This window comes from Tasmannia lanceolata, unplaced genomic scaffold (genome assembly GCF_043159265.1).
Source record: "Tasmannia lanceolata isolate RefF3 unplaced genomic scaffold, GAP_Taslan_0.1 ptg000002l, whole genome shotgun sequence".
Classification (NCBI taxonomy): Eukaryota; Viridiplantae; Streptophyta; class Magnoliopsida; order Canellales; family Winteraceae; genus Tasmannia; species Tasmannia lanceolata.
This window is the reverse complement of record NW_027518679.1, coordinates 2,820,411-2,839,959: the sequence shown is the minus strand read 5'-3', so window position 1 is coordinate 2,839,959 and position 19,549 is coordinate 2,820,411. Positions and strand designations below refer to the sequence as shown.

Sequence of the window (19,549 nt, the reverse complement as noted above, 5' to 3'; positions counted from 1 at the left end):
GTCCCAGAGTAGGTAAACTCCAGCCACTCACAGCCTGCCACCTGTCCTGGAGTAGGTGAACTCCAGCCTCTTACAGGCCGCCATCTGTCCTGGACACCTGTCCAGGACACCTCACCAGGTTTTCCCTATAAAAAGGGATTCAAAGCTCAAACCAATGGGTAATGCGAAAATCCCTTCTCTCCCTAAACTCTCAGACATCTCCCCTTCACTCCTGCTCATACTGACTTGAGTGTCGAAGGGCCTGTCCGGAGTAAAACCCGGTCTGGTCTTCTGACCTCGCTTGCCTTGTGCAGGACTCAGCCCTCATAGCAGGACTCTCTCTCGACCACCTCACTCCTCGTTCACTCCGGTCCTTCAGGACTCAGCTCCTCTAGTCATCCAGCTCAGCTCTTACATCACTGCTGTACCTGTTACCGATTTTAAGTCCAACAGATTGGCGCCATCCGTGGGACCCCAGAACTAAAAGCTGTCTTTACACCCCACTCACAAAAATGGCAGGACGCAAGAGTACGCGGATGCCTACTGCGCGGGCGCGGACTACCCAAACCGCGCTACCCCGCAGGACCCGGAGCGAGCGAATTGCATCACTAGTAGTAGCAGCTTCTGCTACAGCAGATCAGAGCCCGGCTCGCTCAGAACATCTGAATCCTTTGCCCACCCCGGAGCAGGTTCAAGCTCTATTTCAGCAGATGACAGCCCTCGTTGGGCAGTACCAGCAACTACTTCAACTGCCCCCTCAACCTCCCCCAGAGGCTCCGCGATCTGTCCAAGGAAGGCCAGACGTCCACAGGGGAGAGTCATCACACCATGGTGAGGGCCGAACTCATCATTCCACCAGACAAGTCCCTCACCCCACGACGAGGCATGCCCAAACAGAGCCTCATCACCGTGAAAGGTCGCGGTCCCCCTCCGCACAGAGGCGCCGAGCTCATCAAGATCGTGCGCCACCGGCGAAACCTCGACCTCGTCGTATGAGTCGGGAGAGCCAATCCGGCTCCGCGGCGAGCCAGTCTGTGGAAAGGATCAGGTCCTTGGACCACAGGACGGATCCGCTGCTACAGAGAATGGAGGAGATGGACCATCGGATAGAGGAACTGGCGAAGGACCAGAGCCGGCCCGTCTCCAGGGCGTTCTCAAGTAGGACGCCATTCACTGATGATGTTCTGGGTGCCCCAGCACCCAGAGGGTTTAAAATGCCCGCCGTCTCTCAGTATGACGGCACTACGGACCCCGTGGACCACTTGGAGACGTTCAGAACAATTATGCTCCTCCACGGAGCTTCCGATGGCTTTCTTTGCAGAGCGTTTCCAACGACGCTAACTGGCGCAGCAAGAGACTGGTATTCCAGGATCAAACCGAACTCCATCAACAATTTTGATGATTTTGGAGAGGATCTTGTCCGCCACTTCATGAGCAGCCGCAGGCCAAGGAAAACAACAGCTTCCCTGATGGCCTTGCGACAGGACGACAACGAGCCTCTGAAGGTGTTCGTCCGTCGATTCAACAGGGAGGCACTTCAAGTGCCAAATCTAGATCCCTCAGCAGCAATGAATGCGCTCCTCGCAGGCGCCAGGTCTAATGAATTCCGTCGAGCGGTGGCTCGACAAAATCCGCACTCACTAGCGGATCTTATGGCCGGAGCAGAAGAGTACATAACGGTGGAAGAAACACTGGCAGCTCTTAATTCAAATCGGAGGATAACCTCTGAAGAGAAGAATCTCCCTAAGCAGCGCAGGGAGGATAAACCTCCCAGGAGAGAGAAGTCTCCACCTCCTCAGAGAAGAGAAGAAAACTTCACGCCTCTCAACACCTCCAGAAAGCACATACTGGCGGCGATCAGCGAAGAAGAGTTCGTGAAGTGGCCTGCTAGAATGATCTCCAAGGGAAACAGGCGAGATCCCTCAAAGTACTGCCGGTTCCACAAGGACCACGGCCACGACACAGATGATTGTTGGCAACTCAAGCAGGAAATTGAACAACTCATCAGCCGGGGCTATTTGAAAAAGTATATCCGAACTGACAGCCGCAACCAAGAGCGCAGAGGAAAGAGCCCCCAGGGCCGCAGCCCTCGAAGATCACAGCAGCCGCCTGCTAGGGACAAAACCCCTCAGCTGGGCAATGCGCAGCCTGAGGCACCCCAACCTCAGCCAAGGGGGGTCATCGGTACAATTATGGGTGGGCCTGCAGCTAGGGGCACCTCTTCTACCGCCCGCAAAGCATATGCACGGCGAGTTAACGCCGTGCACACAACCAGCAAAAAGACGAGAACGGAGAATGAGATCTCCTTCTCAGATGCAGATCTGGATAATCTTATCCTGCCCCACGACGACGCACTGGTTTTAACCATGCTCGTCGCCAACTGGGAGGTGAAGAAAATCCTCGTAGACAATGGGAGTTCGGCGGACATTCTATACTACCACGCCTTTGAGCAAATGATGATAGGCGACGACCGTCTGAAGCCGGCAAACTCAGATTTATTTGGCTTCTCCGGAGAGGTCGTGAAAGTGGTGGGGCAGATCGAGCTCCCTGTTCTTGTCGGAGATCCACCTTGTCAAGCTTTCGCCATGGTCAACTTTCTAGTAGTAAGGGCCACTTCGGTCTATAATGCTATCTTGGGACGGCCTGGCCAGAACCTCATCCGTGCAGTAGCCTCGGCGTACCACCAAAAAATGAAGTTCATAACCCCCAATGGTGTGAGGGAAGTTCGAGGGGATCAGCCTCAATCCAGAGAGTGCTACGCAACGGCACTTAAAGGCAAAAATGCAGTTGAGTCACTGCCAATTGAACTGCTCGATGTAAGGGACGAGCTCAGAGGGACTCAACCTGCTGAAGACCTCCTCTCCATCCCACTGTGCCCAGAGGACAGTGAGAAAGTCGCTCTGATCGGTTCCTCCCTCAGCACCGACATTCAGCACCAGCTCACCAACTTTCTCCAGGACAATGCAGATGTCTTTGCATGGGTTCCCGCCGATATGCCCGGCATTGATCCAGAGATCAGCACACACAGGCTCGGTGTTGATTCAACCTGCAGACCGGTGAAGCAGAAGAGACGACATTTCGCCTTCGAAAGGCGGCAGGCAATAAAAGAAGAAGTGGAGAGGCTTCTGAAGGCTGACTTCATTCGCGAGATTCGATACCCGGACTGGTTGGCAAACGTAGTCCTAGTCAAGAAGACTAATGGGAAATGGAGGACCTGCGTCGACTTCACCGATCTGAATAAGGCTTGTCCTAAGGACAGCTATCCACTCCCGAAGATCGACCAACTCATTGACGCCACAGCGGGTCATGAACTGTTGAGCTTCATGGACGCCTTCTCCGGATACAATCAGATCAGGATGTACGAGTCGGATATACCAAAGACCTCCTTCGTCACAGATCAAGGGACTTACTGCTACCGAGTTATGCCCTTCGGCCTCAAAAATGCCGGAGCCACTTACCAAAGGCTTGTGAACAAACTTTTTCAGAACCAGATCGGCCGTAACATGGAAGTCTATGTAGACGATATGCTGGTCAAAAGTCAGAGTGCGCAGGATCATGCGTCTGATCTCAGAGAAACATTCCAGGTCCTGAAGAAGCACAACATGAAACTTAACCCCACCAAGTGCACATTTGGTGTCAGCTCGGGGAAGTTCTTAGGATTCATGGTGAGCCAGCGAGGGATAGAAGCAAATCCAGAAAAGATCAGAGCCGTCATGGAGCTTACTGCCCCAAAAACCATCAGGGAAGTCCAGCGGCTCACAGGAATGATAGCGGCGTTGGGTCGCTTTATCTCCAAATCAGCGGAAAGGTGCCTCCCCTTTTTCAGCGCGGTCAAGGGACTCAAGACCGCGCCCTGGACGGAAGAATGTCAGGTCGCATTCGAAGAACTAAAAAGATATTTGTCCTCTCCGCCATTATTAACAAAGCCGGAGCCGGGCGAGGAGCTATTTTTGTATCTCTCCATCAGCTCCACGGCTCTGGCAGCTGTACTCGTCCGTGAAGAGCACCGCCAGCAAAAACCAATTTATTATGTTAGCAAGGTTCTTCACGACGCAGAAACAAGGTACCAGCGGGTCGAGAAATTGGCTTACGCGCTGGTAATGGCCGCCAGGAAGTTAAGGCCGTACTTCCAAGCTCACACTGTAAAGGTCTTGACTGATCAGCCACTTCGACAAGTTCTCCATCGACCAGATATCTCCGGGCGACTTGTGAAATGGGCTGTAGAGCTAAGCGAGTTCGATATTCAGTACGCACCCAGGCCAGCTATCAAGGCCCAAGTACTGGCAGATTTTGTAGCAGAGTGCACTATCCCCCAGCAGGTCGTCGACCCTGAAGCATTGCAGCTCCCAGTTATAGAGAAAGTAGTCCCTGAAGAGCGTATGACAGAGGAAATTCGGACAGAAATCAGGCCACCTTCAGCCGGACAGGACTCCATAACCAGCACACCAACTTGGGAAGTATATGTCGACGAATCTTCAAATAAAAACGGCTGTGGAGCTGGCCTCATCCTCACTGGGCCTGATGAGTTCACTGCGGATTACGCCCTGAGATTCGGGTTCCGTGCATCAAATAATGAGGCGGAATATGAGGTCCTCCTTGCCGGAATGAGCCTAGCAATTCAGACCGGCGCCCAAAAATTGAAAGCATACTGCGACTCGCAGCTGGTAGCAAACCAGATCCAAGGTGTCTACGAAGCCCGAGACGAGCGTATGATTAAGTACCTCGCCAAGGTTCGCCAATTTTCCAGCCGGTTTGCAAGTTTCGAGGTCATCAGAGTGCCAAGAACGGAGAATGCCAAAGCTGACGTGCTGTCAAAACTGGCTGCCTCTGGATATACCACTCTCGGAAGCATACACATGGAGTTTCTACAGAGGTCCAGCATCGACAGTAAAGCCATGGAAGTCATGCAGGTGGAAGATGAGCCGTGCTGGATGGATGAGATCGTGGGTTATCTGCGCGATGCTAGACTCCCGAAGGATAAGAAAGAAGCTCGTAAGGTGATACAGAGAGCTGCCCGATTCTCCCTCAGTGGTGACAATCTATACAAAAGGTGATATACTCTCCCATATCTGAAGTGTCTGAGGCCGAGCGACGCCGCGTATGCACTACAAGAGACTCATGAAGGAATTTGCGGAGAACATCTGGGGGGCAAAGCCCTGGCGATAAAGGTGCTGCTCAGAGGACTGTATTGGCCTACTATCAGGCAGAATGCCCTGGATCTGGTTAAAAGGTGTGAGAAGTGTCAGAAGTTCTCTCCTACCATCCACCAGCCTGCCGTAGCAATGGCTCCAATTATTAGTCCGCTTCCCTTTGCAGTATGGGGGATGGACATCCTAGGCCCTTTCCCACCGGCCTCTGGAAAGCGCATGTTCGTGGTAGTGGCGATCGACTATTTCACTAAGTGGGTGGAGGCAGAACCTCTGGCCCAGATCACTGAGCAGAATGTGCAGAACTTCTTCTGGAAGGCAGTAGTCTGTAGATTTGGGATTCCCCGTATCTTGATCACAGACAACGGCAAACAGTTCGACTGCCGGAACTTTCGAAAGTTCTGCTCGGACCTAAAAATTGAACAGAGATTTACTTCGGTTGCACACCCCCAGACCAATGGGCAAACGGAAGTAACTAATAGAATCCTGCTCCAGGGGATAAAGAAGAGGCTGGACGAAAAAGCTGGCCGTTGGGCAGATGAGTTCTATCACGTTCTGTGGGCTTACCGCACTACTCCTCGCACGACGACTGGTGAATCGCCATTCAACCTTTCCTTTGGTACTGAGGCTGTGATACCAGTCGATATAGGCGCTCCGTCTCCCCGAATCACCAGCTTCAACGAGCAGCTTAACGGCGACGGGCTCCGTGCCGATCTCGACTTACTAGAAGAAATCCGGGAAGAATCTCGAATCCGGGTCGCCGCTTATAAGCAGAGGGTATCAAATTATCACAACTCCAAGATTCGCCCCAGAGAATTCAGGACAGGAGATTTAGTCCTGAGAAAGGCAGCCGTCTCCCAACCGACGAAAGTCGGGAAACTCTCCCCGACTTGGGAAGGGCCATATCGAGTGAAAGAAGTTATCCGGCCAGGAAGCTATAAACTGGAGACACTGGAAGAGCACTTATTACCTCACGCCTGGAACTCCAAAAATCTCAGGAGATATTATCAATAGACAAAATGTACAGCGTAAAAAGGTGACTTTGTAAATTTGTCAATTTGTTGTTATAAATAAATAATCTTTTTTGCAGACTTTGTTTCACTCTTACTCTCTGGAAACCCAGTTCACAAAACTTGGGTACTCACTGGAAACCCAGTTCTTAAACTTGGGTACTCACTGGAAACCCAGTTCACAAAACTTGGGTACTTACTGGAAACCCAGTTCACAAAACTTGGGTACTCACTGGAAACCCAGTTCTTAAACTTGGGTACTCACTGGAAACCCAGTTCACAAAACTTGGGTACTTACGGGAAACCCAGTTCACAAAACTTGGGTACTCACTGGAAACCCAGTTCACAAAACTTGGGTACTTACCGGAAACCCAGTTCACAAAACTTGGGTACTCACTGGAAACCCAGTTCTTAAACTTGGGTACTCACTGGAAACCCAGTTCACAAAACTTGGGTACTTACTGAAAACCCAGTTCACAAAACTTGGGTACTTGTTGTTCCTGAACTTGGGTACTTGTTAAAAGACCAGTTCGTCACAATTCGACTATCAACAGCCTCAGTCCCAGGTTATCAAAATTAAAAAGACAGTCAAGCAAATCACTCAGTTGAGAAGTATCAGAGACAGACATGTGATTTCATTGATCAGAATATGTGGGGCCTCGAGGGCCATTACAAAATTCACTTTAAAAAGGCTGGTAAGAGCTGTAGGGTCTCAAGGACCATTACAAAAAGAGGTCAAAACAAACAAAAATAAAATAAAATACTAAGCATCTGGAAGAGAGGTGATGTCAGCAGGAGCATCAGCAGGAGCATCTGGCTCCTCATCAGTAATCTTCGGCCTGGCAGGGAGAGTCATGTTCTGCATCAATAAGTTTGGGTTGCAGGCCTGGAGCTCCTGGAGGCAGTCGTAGTATCCAAGACTATAAGCCTCGCTCGACAGGCTGAAAAGTTCAGCCTCCTTCGCCTCTGTGGCCTCCTTCACTGCCTTCTCCTGCCTCTCAGTGGCTCTTCCTCTTTGAGCCTCCATGGCTTCAGCAGCCTTGACCAGTTTCTTCTTCTCTGCGGCCAGATCCTCCTTCAACAACCTCCTCTCCTCCTCTATTCGCCCGATGCTCGTTTGAAGCTCCTGCACCTCAGCGGCCAACTTTCCGTTCACCTCTTCAGATGCAGTAATGGCTTGGGAGAACTTCTTACTCTTCTCCTTGAGGTCATTATAGTAGAACAAGATCTGAAGAAAGAAACAGACATCAGTATGGTGAAAGGAAGAAATGGGCAGAAAGTTAGCAAACGGATCACCACTTCCTTACCTGGTAAGCTGAGGATAGCACAGCCTCCTCTCCTGTAGCTGGCGGCTCGTAAAGGATCTGTTGCTTGTCCTTCCGCAGCAAACACTTGCTCATAAGCTCTGCTGCTACTCGGCTCTCGCCTAGGGCAGTGTCATCCTTCAGAACGGCCCAATTGGGTCGAAAGACGTGCTCACTAAGCCCCGTAGGAAGACGAGCCCCAGAACCGGTTCCGGTAGAAGCACCACCGGACTTAGAAGAGCCACCGCCCTGAGCAAAGGGGCCTATTAGCTTCACCGTAGTCTTGGGCCTCTGGGATGGGGGTGGAGTGCCCTGTGACGGGGCCGGACTCCCCAGTACAGTCGCCTTTCTCTTCTGGCGCTCCTGTTGTGCCTGTGCAGCACCCTCCTGTGCCCGTGGCTGGGCTCCCTGTCTTATCTTCTCGACAGTCGATTGTTTCTTCATTTCTGCCAGACAAGCAAGCAGTCAGAAGCAAGCATATAAAAGTAAACATATTTTAAAAGACAAGTCTAGCTACATACGTTCTGGAGTCGCGGCACTCACGCCCAGTCCAACTAGCACCTCCTCTCTTGAGAACTCTGCACAGCGGATAAGGCCTGATTGCTCAATCTCCTTCCGCATCAAGGCGAAAGTCTCTTTGTCCTCACTCTCGAGGAGCGGCTTTCGACTTAATTTGGAAGTGTCCGGAGTGTCCCACACTAGAGGGACAGGCCAGGGCTCACTGACCTCCTTATCCTCGACGTAGAAGAACCTATTCTTCCATGAATGTATTGACGAGGGGATACCGGTGATGATTTTGAGTTCAGGGCGCTGGCTGATGTAGATCCAGCCCCCTTCCTTATGCCTCTTCAGATGTGCACAAGCACGGAATAGCGACAAGCTCACGCTCCTCTCTAACCGGCCGTGGACAAGATACAAGAACCCAGTCAGTAGTCTCCATGAGTTCGGAGCTACTTGAGCTGGGGCCAGTCCATAGTATCGAAGCACCGCTGCGAAGAATGGGTGCAGAGGAAATCGGAGTCCCGCCCTCATCGACTCCTCATAAATACAGAGATCTCGACTCTCGTTACAGGCTCTGTCTCCCTCTATAGCTGCCTTCAGTTCAAATCTTGGAGGCACACAGTACTTATTCCTAATGTCGCCTAGCATGGACCTGGTGAGGTAGTTCTCTTCGACTAGAGCTCGCAGGTTGTATTTTGGGTTGGCATCCATCCGCGCTCTAGCGACTACCTCCACCGCCTGACCAGGAGGGAATGTTGTAGACGCCTCAGCAACGTCACTTTCAACACTCCCTTCTGCTCGGGAGAGACTAACAGTGGGGAGTGGAGTGGCGTTTAAGTCTAAAAACACCTCCTCCTTGTCCCCTTCGTCGTCACTATCTACAAGATCTACTCTAGCGGACGTCCTAGCCATTACAGGCTCCTGCGGCGGCCTAAATTCTGAACTACTGCTAGTGGAGGACTCCGTACCGGACTCGGAACTCGAATTACTATCAGACATGTAGTAAAGAGAAGGGCTGAGAGGAATACCGGTGAGTGGAGCTCGTCAAGTCCTTGCGCAACTCGAACTGCGAACTGCGAACTGCGAACTGAGAACTGAGAAGTCGAAGCTCTCAGAGCAAGAAAAAGAAGAAAAGATGAAAAGTAAAAAGTAGAGAATGAAAGGGGGTAAAACCTCCTTTTATAGCTTTTCAGAGGCGGTGGGGCATTAAATACGACGCACGCATCTCGAGGACACTCGAATGGCGCCACGTGTCCCATATTTATGACGGACACATTCTCCCACTCAAAAATACGATCAAGCACGCGCGTGTTCCTACGTGCATGAAAATCACATCTCCGCTCCGTACTACATGCTCCGCACTCCATGCTCCGTACTACTTGCTCCGCACTCCATGCTCCGTACTCCGTACTGGATCTTTAAATCCGAACTGGATATAACGTGTTTCAACAAAACGACAAAAACCAGTCCGGTCCGAACCGGACTGGCCGCAAGACGACAAAAATCAGTCCGGGAAAATCCGAACTGGATATAACGCGTTTCAACAAAGCGACAAAAACCAGTCCGGTCCGAACCGGACTGGCCGCAAGACGACAAAAATCAGTCCGGGAAAATCCGAACTGGATATAACGCGTTTCAACAAAACGACAAAAACCAGTCCGGTCCGAACCGGACTGGCCGCAAGACGACAAAAATCAGTCCGGGAAAATCCGAACTGGATATAACGCGTTTCAACAAAACGACAAAAACCAGTCCGGTCCGAACCGGACTGGCCGCAAGACGACAAAAATCAGTCCGGGAAAATCCGAACTGGATATAACGCGTTTCAACAAAACGACAAAAACCAGTCCGGTCCGAACCTGACTGGCCGCTAGACGACAAAAAATGAGTCCACACCCGGACTCCACTTCCAGCCGGACTCCGGACTGGATCTCCGGACTCCACTTCCAGCCGGACTCCGGACTGGACCTCCGGACTCAACTTCCAGCCGGACTCCGGACTCAACTTCCAGCCGGACTCCGGACTGGATCTCCGGACTCCACTTCCAGCCGGACTCCGGACTGGACCTCCGGACTCCACTTCCAGCCGGACTCCGGACTCCACTTCCAGCCGGACTCCGGACTCAACTTCCAGCCGGACTCCGGACTGGATCTCCGGACTCCACTTCCAGCCGGACTCCGGACTGGACCTCCGGACTCCACTTCCAGCCGGACTCCGGACTGGATCTCCGGACTCAACTTCTAGCCGGACTCCGGACTCCACTTCCAGCCGGACTCCGGACTGGACTCCGGACTCCACTTCCAGCCGGACTCCAGACTGGACCTCCGGACTCCACTTCCAGCTGGACTCCGGACTGGATCTCCGGACTCCGCTTCCAGCTGGACTCCGGATTGGACCTCCAGACTGAACCCTCCGATTCACTTCCACACAACACCTGTCCATCCAGATAAGCGATCAACCACACTTTCCCAAGTCACTCAATGACTTGGAAAACTGGGGGGCAACTGATGGGGTGTAAAAACTCCAGCCACTCACAGGCTGCCACCTGTCCGAGAGCAGGTGAACTCCAGCCACTCACAGGCTGCCACCTGTCCCAGAGCAGGTGAACTCCAGCCACTCACAGGCTGCCACCTGTCCCAGAGTAGGTAAACTCCAGCCACTCACAGCCTGCCACCTGTCCTGGAGTAGGTGAACTCCAGCCTCTTACAGGCCGCCATCTGTCCTGGACACCTGTCCAGGACACCTCACCAGGTTTTCCCTATAAAAAGGGATTCAAAGCTCAAACCAATGGGTAATGCGAAAATCCCTTCTCTCCCTAAACTCTCAGACATCTCCCCTTCACTCCTGCTCATACTGACTTGAGTGTCGAAGGGCCTGTCCGGAGTAAAACCCGGTCTGGTCTTCTGACCTCGCTTGCCTTGTGCAGGACTCAGCCCTCATAGCAGGACTCTCTCTCGACCACCTCACTCCTCGTTCACTCCGGTCCTTCAGGACTCAGCTCCTCTAGTCATCCAGCTCAGCTCTTACATCACTGCTGTACATGTTACCGATTTTAGGTCTAACAACTCTCAAATAAAGGAAACATCTCCCTCTAAGAAGATTGTATATGGTAAGTTCGTATAGTCCATTATTTTTCAAAAAGTATGTGTATGGGCCACACCTTAGGATGATCCAAACCATCCATTTGATGGGCTACAATGTAAAAGTACTTTACATGCCACACCATATGATGATCCAAACCATCCATTTGATGGCCACAACGTAAATATATTGTGGCCCAAAAACCATTTCTATAGGATGATCCCAACAGTTTGATCTATAGAAGTTTCCATAATATTCAGTTCCTCGATGTATAGATTAGAGGCTTGGGATTATCCTATGGAAATGAATTTTGGTCTACAACCTGTTTAAGTTATGGCCCATCAAATGGACAGTTTGGATCATCCTACGGTATACCTATGAAATGGACGGTTTGGATCATCCTACGGGGTGCGAATCAAATGGATGGTTTGGATCATCCTACAATGTTCCCATCAAATTGACGGTTTGGATCATCCTACAGTGTGCCGTTCAAATTGACGGTTTGGATCATCCTAATTTTTGAGAAATAATTGACTAAACCGGCTTACACAGTATAAAATCTCACAAAAGAAGTTGCCTTTATAAGAGAGATTTAGCCGATTCAGTGATAGAGTGAGGGATTTTATAGATTTCCATGTTGTCTACAACTAAGGCTCTGTTCACTTGCATTCCCGGGAAAGCAAATCCTTGGAAAACAACCTATTTTTTCCTTGACAAGACAGAATTCTGGTGTTCACTTACTTTCCCGAGAAAGTAACAAGCCTAGGTGGATAATGTCAAATAATGACATGGAAATTGCCAAAAATGATGTGGAAATGTCTCTTTTCTCACAAGTGTGGGAAACCAAATCCCACTATTTTGGTCGGATTTGCTTTCCCGAGAAAACTAGTGAAAAAAGGTGGGCAAGCAGTTTCTCGGAAAACCTTTTCTTGCACAATTCCTGCGCACGTGAACAGGCGCGGGAAACCGTTTCCTACACAGTTTCCCTGGATTTCTTTTCCTAATGCTCTGTTCACTTGTTTTCCCAAGAAAGGAAAAGAAAAGGTTTCCCGGGAATCTGACGTGGCATTAAGAAAAGAAATCCAAGGAAACTGTGTAGGAAAAGGTTTCCCGCGCCTGTTCACGTGCGCATGAATGGTGCAGGAAAAGGTTTCCCGAGAAACTGCTTGCCCACCTTTTTTCACTAGTTTTCCCGGGAAAGCAAATCCGACCAAAATAGTGGGATTTGATTTCCTACACTTGTGAGAAAAGAGACATTTACACATCATTTTTGGCAATTTCCATATCATTATTTGACATTATCCACCTAGGCTTGTTACTTTCTCAGGAAAGCAAGTGAACACCATAATTCTGTCCTATCAAGGTCTTGTCAAGGAAAAAAATATGTTGTTTTCCAGGGAATTGCTTTCCCAGGAATGCAAGTGAACAGAGCCTAATGCCACATAAGATTCATGGGAAACCTTTTCTTTTCCTTTCTCAGGAAAACAAGTGAACAGAGCCAAGGGTAGAATGGATAAAATAAAAAATTAAAAGCTATCAATGTACTATTGGTAATTAAGGATATTTTAGGGTGATTATGAAAGATACGGTTTTATCTAGGGGGTTTTTGGTAGTTTTTCCAAAATCATTACCATAAGGAAGATCCTAGCCCTCTGATCTACAAAGGAACTGCGAAACCTCTATAGATTGGAGGGTTGGGATTATCCTATGAAAATGATTCTTTAGCACAATGGTTTGGATCATCCTATGCCTATGGTATGACCCTTGCAGTACTTTTTGAAAAAGAGCAAAGTGTTGGTGAGCTGACAGCGCACCAAAAAATGTTACAAGAAAAGAATAATGTACTGGATACGTCCTTTTAGTTGTCTTCTGCCTTGTCTCTCTTTCCCATTTCATACGCCTCTACTTATTTTCCTTCTTTTTGATCAAAACTTCAAATGAAGGTTGAGAGCATAAGAAAAGAAGAGGAACAGAAGTAGAAGTTGCAATGAGAAGAAGAGATGGAAGGAGCAGAAGAAGAGCTAGAGAGGAGGAGCAAATTCCTGAATAGCCTAATCCAGAAGAAAAAGGCGAACGAGGAACAAGAACAGAAGGAATGTCTTAACGTCCGAGTCGGAGCTTCAGACATGCCCCTGGCCCACCAAAACCGTGCATTCCGATGCGCACGTGACTCCCTCGACTCCATGCCTAAGCTCGACACCATGAGCCTCGCCCTCTCCTTGAAAAAGGTAAGCCCCCCAAAAACCGAAAAATGTTCTTGAATGATGGGATTAGAGTTGTTGCAGTTCAATGCTCCATTTGTTTGTTAAATTTTATTTGATTTTTGTCTATTGAGCTTTGTGGGTTTTCTTCTTTCTTCTTGTTTTAGTTTGGGATTTTCTTGCTTCTTATTTTACATGCTCTGTGAATTGCTCTTTTGGGTGTGGCACATTAGAAGTTAGGAACTCAACTAGGGGTTTTTTTTCCCCCTTTAGATAGATGAGAAATGGTCTTGGAGAGACTTAATGGTGCCATTTTATGGTGCGACTTGCATACATTGTATTGGTGGATGAGCATCGCACTCCTTTGTGTCTAGAAAGTTTGTTAGAGATCATGGGTGGGTTTGTGATCAGATGGAGATTGAGATGGGTGTAGACACTCCAATTGGAGGTCTTCTTATTGCAGACAGAGTCTACAAGAATTGTGAGGTAGAGATTGATGGTAAGAGACTGGCCGTTGACTTCATTGTCCTGGAGATGAAGGACTTCGACGTCATTTTAGGGATGGACCGGTTGGGAGCTTATCATGCTCGGCTAGATTGCCGGGATCGAGTGGTTACATTTCTAATTCCGGACCAGCTAGAATTTAATTTCAGGGGTAGTATGGTGAGTACATCCCCTCAGTTCATCTCTGCATGTTGAGCCTTCCGATCGTTGCGGAAAGGTTGTCAAGGGTATTTGGCATCAGTCTCGGAAATTAAGCAGGAGGAGAAAAAGATCAAGGACATTCCTGTGGTCGTAGAGTTTTCGGATGTGTTTCCCGAGGATCTGCCTGGGTTACCACCAGATAGGGAGATTGAATTCTCCATTGACCTAGTGCCTGGCACAGGTACGATCTCTAAGTCTCCCTATCGGATGGCCCCGACGGAGTTGAAGGAATTGAATAGCCAGGTGCAAGACATGTTGGACAAGGGTTTTATTAGACCCAGTGTGTCGCCTTGGGGAGCACCAATTCTCTTTGTGAAGAAGAAAGACCGTAGTATGAGGCTTTGCATCGACTACCGGGTGTTGAATAAGGTGACCATCAGAAATAAGTACCTACTGCCCAGGATCGATGATCTGTTTGACCAATTGCAGGGAGCAAAAGTATTTTTGAAGATCGATCTCTGCTCGGGAAATCACCAGTTGAAGATCAAGCCAGAGGATGTGCAGAAGACAGCTTTCAAGACGCGCTATGGTCACTACGAGTTCTTGGTGCTACCATTTGGGTTGACCAATGCACCAGCAACATTCATGGATTTGATGAACCGAGTGTTCAGGCCGTTCCTTCACTAGTTCATGGTAGTTTTCATAGACGTCATCTTGATCTATTCCGGGAGCGAGGAGGATCACGAGAGGCACTTGAGGCAGGTGCTTCAGATCCCGAGAGATGAGAAACTTTATGCGAAATTCAAGAAGTGTGAGTTCTGGTTAGATCGAGTGGCTTTCCTACGGCATGTCATTTCAATGGATGGTGTGTCTGTAGACCCTCAGAAGATAGAGGTAGTGGTGAGTTGGAATAGACCGACCAATGTATTTGAGATCCGGAGTTTTCTTGGGTTAGCAGGGTACTACAAAAAATTCGTTGAGAGATTCTCACGGATTGCCTTGGAATAGACCAACCAATGTATCTGAGATCCGGAGTTTTCTTGGGTTTGCAGGGTACTACAAAAAATTCGTTGAGAGATTCTCACGGATTGCCTTACCTTTGACCCTACTGACTCATAAGAGAACCAAATTTGATTGGACAGACAAATGTGAGTAGAGTTTCCAGGAATTGAAGCAAAGATTAGTGTCAGCCCTGGTTTTGACCATTCCAGCAAGCAGTGGCGGGTTTACCATTTACAGCAATGCTTCTAAGAGCGGTCTGGGATGCGTATTTATGCAGCATGGTAAGGTGGTGGGGTATGCCGTATGCATCGAGGCAGCTGAGACCATATGAGAAAAATTACCTGACACATGATCTGGAGTTGGCAGCCGTAGTTTTTGCTCTAAAGATTTGGAGGCATTATCTTTACGGTGAGCTATGTGAGGTGTTCACAAATCACAAAAGCCTAAAGTATGTGTTCACCCAAAAGGAGTTGAATATGCGCCAGAGGAGGTGGCTAGAGTTTCTTAAGGATTATGATTTGACCATTAGCTACCATCCAGGGAAGGCTAATGTATTGGCAGATGCTTTGAGCCGAAAATCCCAAGGGAAGATTTTGGCCTTAATCTCTGAGCAAAGACAGATTATAGAGGACCTGAGGAGGCTGAGTATAGATGTGAGGAAACATGAACCGGGGGTGCATCTTGCAAACTTAAGGGTTCAACCTACTCTACTTGAAAGGATAAACTAGGCCCAGATTACAGATGAGAAGCTTCAGAAGTTCAGGTCGGAGGTTGAGGCTGGTTCTCGGTCGGATTTCAGAGTACACACAGATGGATCCCTGAGATTTGGGAACAGAGTGTGTGTTTCAGTTGATGCAGAGCCGAAGAGAGAGATCATGGATGAGGCTCACAATTCAGGATATTAGGTGCATCCTGGAGGCACCAAGATGTACAAGGATCTCAGGGAGACTTTTTGGTGGAGCAACATGAAGCGTGAGATTGCAGAGTTTGTAGCTAAATGTTTGGTCTGCTAGCAAGTGAAGATAAAGCACCAGAGACCAGCAGGGTTGTTAGATCCGCTCCCTATCCCAGAGTGGAAATGGGAGCATATCTCCATGGATTTTGTTACGGGATTGCTAAAAACGTTGAGGAAGAATTATGCCATTTGGGTGATTGTTGATCGGTTGACTGAGTCGGCACATTTCTTGGCGTACATAGTGGGATCGACACTAGAACAAATGGCAGAATGGTTCATTGGTGAGGTAGTCAGGCTTCATGGAGTGCCTGTGTCGATCGTGTCAGATAGAGATCCGAGATTTGTGTCTCAATTCTGGGGAAGTCTGCACAGAGATGGACCTGATTGAGCTTCATCATAGCATATCACTTGCAGACAGATGGACAGTCTGAGAGGATGATCCAAATCTTAGAGGATATGCTGAGGGCGTGTGCCTTGGATTTCAAAGGTTCTTGGGACAGACAACTGCTGTTGGTTGGGTTTGCTTACAACAACAGCTACCAGTCCAGCATTCAGATGGCACCATATGAGGCTCTCTATGGGAGGAAGTGCAGATCGCCTATCCATTGGGATGATGTTGGAGAAAAGCAATTACTAGGACCGGACTTGGTATTGCAGGTAGAGGAGAAGATCAGGTTGTTCAGAGAGCGTCTCCAAACAGCGCAAAGCAGACAGAAAAGCTATGCTGACAGTAGGAGACGAGAGCTTGAATTCCAGGTCGGAGACCATGTATTCCTGATGGTCTCGCCGACCAAGGGAGTTTTTAGGTTCGGCATCAAGGGGAAGTTGAGTCCTAAATATATTGGACCATTCCAAGTGCTTGAGAGGATTGGAACAGTTGCCTATAGAGTGGCGCTACTGCCTGGATTGGCCAGAGTCCACAATGTATTCCATGTTTCTTCGCTAAGGAAGTACATCCCAGATCCAGATTGTATAATGGAGCTAGCTCGATACAGCTCGGTGAGGACCTGTCTTATGAGGAGCACCCGATGCGGATCGTTGATCGAAAGGATCAGGTTCTCAGGAGGCGTACCATTCCTTACGTCAAAGTCCGGTGGAGCAACCACTCTGAGTGTGAGGCGACCTAGGAATTGGAGGAAGTGAGAGAAAGTATCCCTTTTTGTTTCAGTATGTGCCTTTGTCTTCTGATACGTAAATTTCGATGATGGAATTTTTGTAAGGAGGGGAGAATGTAATCCCCGGGCCCACTCCTTTCTTTTATGATTTTTTCCATTTCAAAATTATATTTTCTTTATTTGGTAATAGGGGTGTATCTTCAATCTAATTGGTTGAAAATCAACCAATGAGGTAAATCTTTGGGTTAGGGGCATTTCAGGAAATTGCAAAAACTAGTGGCATTGGTGTGAATACTTGGAAGTTCATGGGAGTGATTTAAAGGGAAACGATTTGGCAGAGGGAAAAGATGATTTAAAAGGGGATGTGTGTTTTGCATTAAGGGGGGGGGGGTAAATGGATACTTGTATGTTGTAATAAAAAAGGGATTACGGTTTTGCAAAAACCGTATGAAATGTCTTCACTCGACGACTCTTCCTTCATCCCTATTTAAGGAAACAACCACCCTGTACTTTCCCAATTTTGTTTTGTTGTGGAGAGAGAGAGAGAGAGAGAGAGAGAGAACCAAGGAGAAAGAGAAGGAAGGAACTGAGGAAGAGTGCTCGGATCGATTGGAAAACATGATTTCACGAAGAGGTGGGTGAATCCTAACCCACTAGTTTATCACATTAATATAATATATTATCCTATAGGGACCTCTTCTCAATATTTTCGAAAATTATAAGATATTTGATTTTTCCTTTATATATGAACCGTAAATTTCTATCCTTAAGCCTCTCTTTGAAAAGCTTATATTAGGGAAAAATATATTTTGTCTTCCCTAATTTCTCTTTGCCATATCATCTAAGACCAATACGTGTAAAATGAACGGTTTATAATCATCCTACGATGAGAATTATTTTACCATAATAGATGTGTCATTTTATTACATTAGAATGCCCACCATTACAATACATGTTTTGATTCTGTGGGTCACTACCATTTTACCCCGTGGGTCTGTAAGGCGAATAAAACTATTTTACCTTAATAATAGTGCTAGTAGTGATGTGAGGTCCACCTCTCTGTCCAAACATATGCATAGGGTGGGCTGACCTTGACACTATGTTTTGATGGTGTTATGCCTACCATTTTACATCCACACATAGCGTGGGTATTGAATGCTATTGTGTGGGTGAGTGTATATATAAATATAGTAAATATTTACATATAAAAATGTTATCAGTACTAACATGTTTTGATATTAATTTATACTGATGAATCTTGTCTTTTAGAATTTAAAGAGCATAAGAAATGATATCAGTGCTAACATATTTTGATATTAAGTTACACTAATGAATATTGTCTTTTAGAATTTAAAGATCTGTCAAAAAGTTATTACAGTTCTCTAATGCCAATTAAAGAGAAAAGACATCATGGACCATACACCGATTAAAACATGGTTGTGTTGATATTATTTGCATACATATAAACACCCATGCACCTATATATATTATGGCTTTCAAGCATGGTTTTAAACACACACACACACACATATATATATATATATATATATATATATATATATATATATATATATATATATATATATATATATATATATATATATATATATATGAGGAAAATGATTGTGAGCTTGAAGCTCATATAGCTTATATGAGCTTGAGGGCCAAATACATGTGGGCTCACATTGTTATGATGATCCAAAGCATTCATTTGACAGGCCCTTACATAGATAGGGTGTGTACAAAAAATCAGCTCCATTGGATCATCCTAACCAATCCAAAAGTGGATGGCAAAATGGACAGACACCGTTTGCCACAAATCTGCCCATTTTTGCCCTCCGCTTTTCGAGGGGTTAGGATGATCCAATAGAGCTGACTTTTGGTACACACCCTATCTATGATGGGGCCTTGCAAATGAATGGTTTGGATCACCACAAAAAATGTGGGACCCATGTGTTTGGGCCCTCAAGCTCATATAAGCTATATCAGCTTCAAGCTCACAATCATTTTCCTCTATATATATATGTTTGTATTAATTATAAAGAAAGTATATTTCCACCCCTACCTGTAAACATTTAATGAGGTGGAAATATATAAGAAGTTATATTTCCACCTCATAGCAAATGTACCCACCGTAAGCGTAAGAATAATAATTGTTTCCAGGTAAGTTAAACATATGTAGTTTTCTTGGAATAGAAAGATACCCTTGTTATATGTAAAGGGTTGAAAGATACCCTGACATAACACTTTGGTCGGGTTGAAAGATACCTTGACACTCTTGTAAAGGGTTCAAAGAACCATGAGACCTAAAAGATCTTCCAAAATTAATTATAATCTCCGAATAGAAATTTACCCTAGTTTTAGTATGGAATTGTCAGTTTGATTGTGTTTCCCTGACGTGGTAACCACCACCTATCAACGGGTCTATACGCTGGACGTGATCACGTAGATCATGGTCAAGATGGAGCCTGTAACGTAGCTCGGGCCCCGATGATGGATTTCACTGGGTTATTTGTGTCCCTTGTCATAGACGATGGATTTCATAGACAACCACTTATGGATTTCAGGGTGAGGACAATTGTTTATATATACTTGCGCGCACTTGGAAC

At 47.3% G+C, this 19,549-nt stretch overlaps 2 protein-coding genes across 7 annotated transcripts in view; one reads left to right on the top strand and one right to left on the bottom strand.

Moving 5' to 3' along the window:
* Nucleotides 1–6,097: 6,097 nt before the first annotated feature.
* LOC143882171 (uncharacterized) lies at nucleotides 6,098–8,853 on the bottom strand. Its single transcript, XM_077385627.1, has 4 exons — nucleotides 8,671–8,853; nucleotides 7,444–7,689; nucleotides 7,023–7,364; nucleotides 6,098–6,103 (listed from the first exon to the last, which is right to left on the bottom strand). Exons 1-4 carry the CDS (start codon nucleotides 8,851–8,853, stop codon nucleotides 6,098–6,100), a joined length of 777 nt encoding a protein of 258 aa, XP_077241742.1.
* Nucleotides 8,854–12,900: 4,047 nt separating this feature from the next.
* LOC143874112 (dynein light chain 1, cytoplasmic-like) overlaps nucleotides 12,901–19,549 on the top strand; it is a 63,807-nt gene continuing 57,158 nt past the window's right edge. For 3 of the 6 annotated variants that reach the window (XM_077376885.1, XM_077376877.1, XM_077376867.1), the window contains exon 1: nucleotides 12,901–13,250. In XM_077376885.1, coding sequence (XP_077233000.1) covers nucleotides 13,023–13,250 — 228 coding nt within the window. In that variant the 5' untranslated portion in view covers nucleotides 12,901–13,022. The remainder of the gene's footprint in view (nucleotides 13,251–19,549) is intronic. The other 3 variants (XM_077376893.1, XR_013249255.1, XM_077376905.1) reach the window with 3 other exon arrangements.

Bases quoted from the DNA above. Each gene is read 5' to 3' on its own strand.
- LOC143882171 (XM_077385627.1), bottom strand. From the start codon at position 8,853: ATGGCTAGGACGTCCGCTAGAGTAGATCTTGTAGATAGTGACGACGAA. The intron at 7,690-8,670 runs GTAGTCGCTAGA...CCCTTTGCTCAG, and splicing joins CTCCTGGTCAGGCGGTGGAG to GGCGGTGGCTCTTCTAAGTC. The intron at 7,365-7,443 runs GTAAGGAAGTGG...TTCTTTCTTCAG, and splicing joins TGCTATCCTCAGCTTACCAG to ATCTTGTTCTACTATAATGA.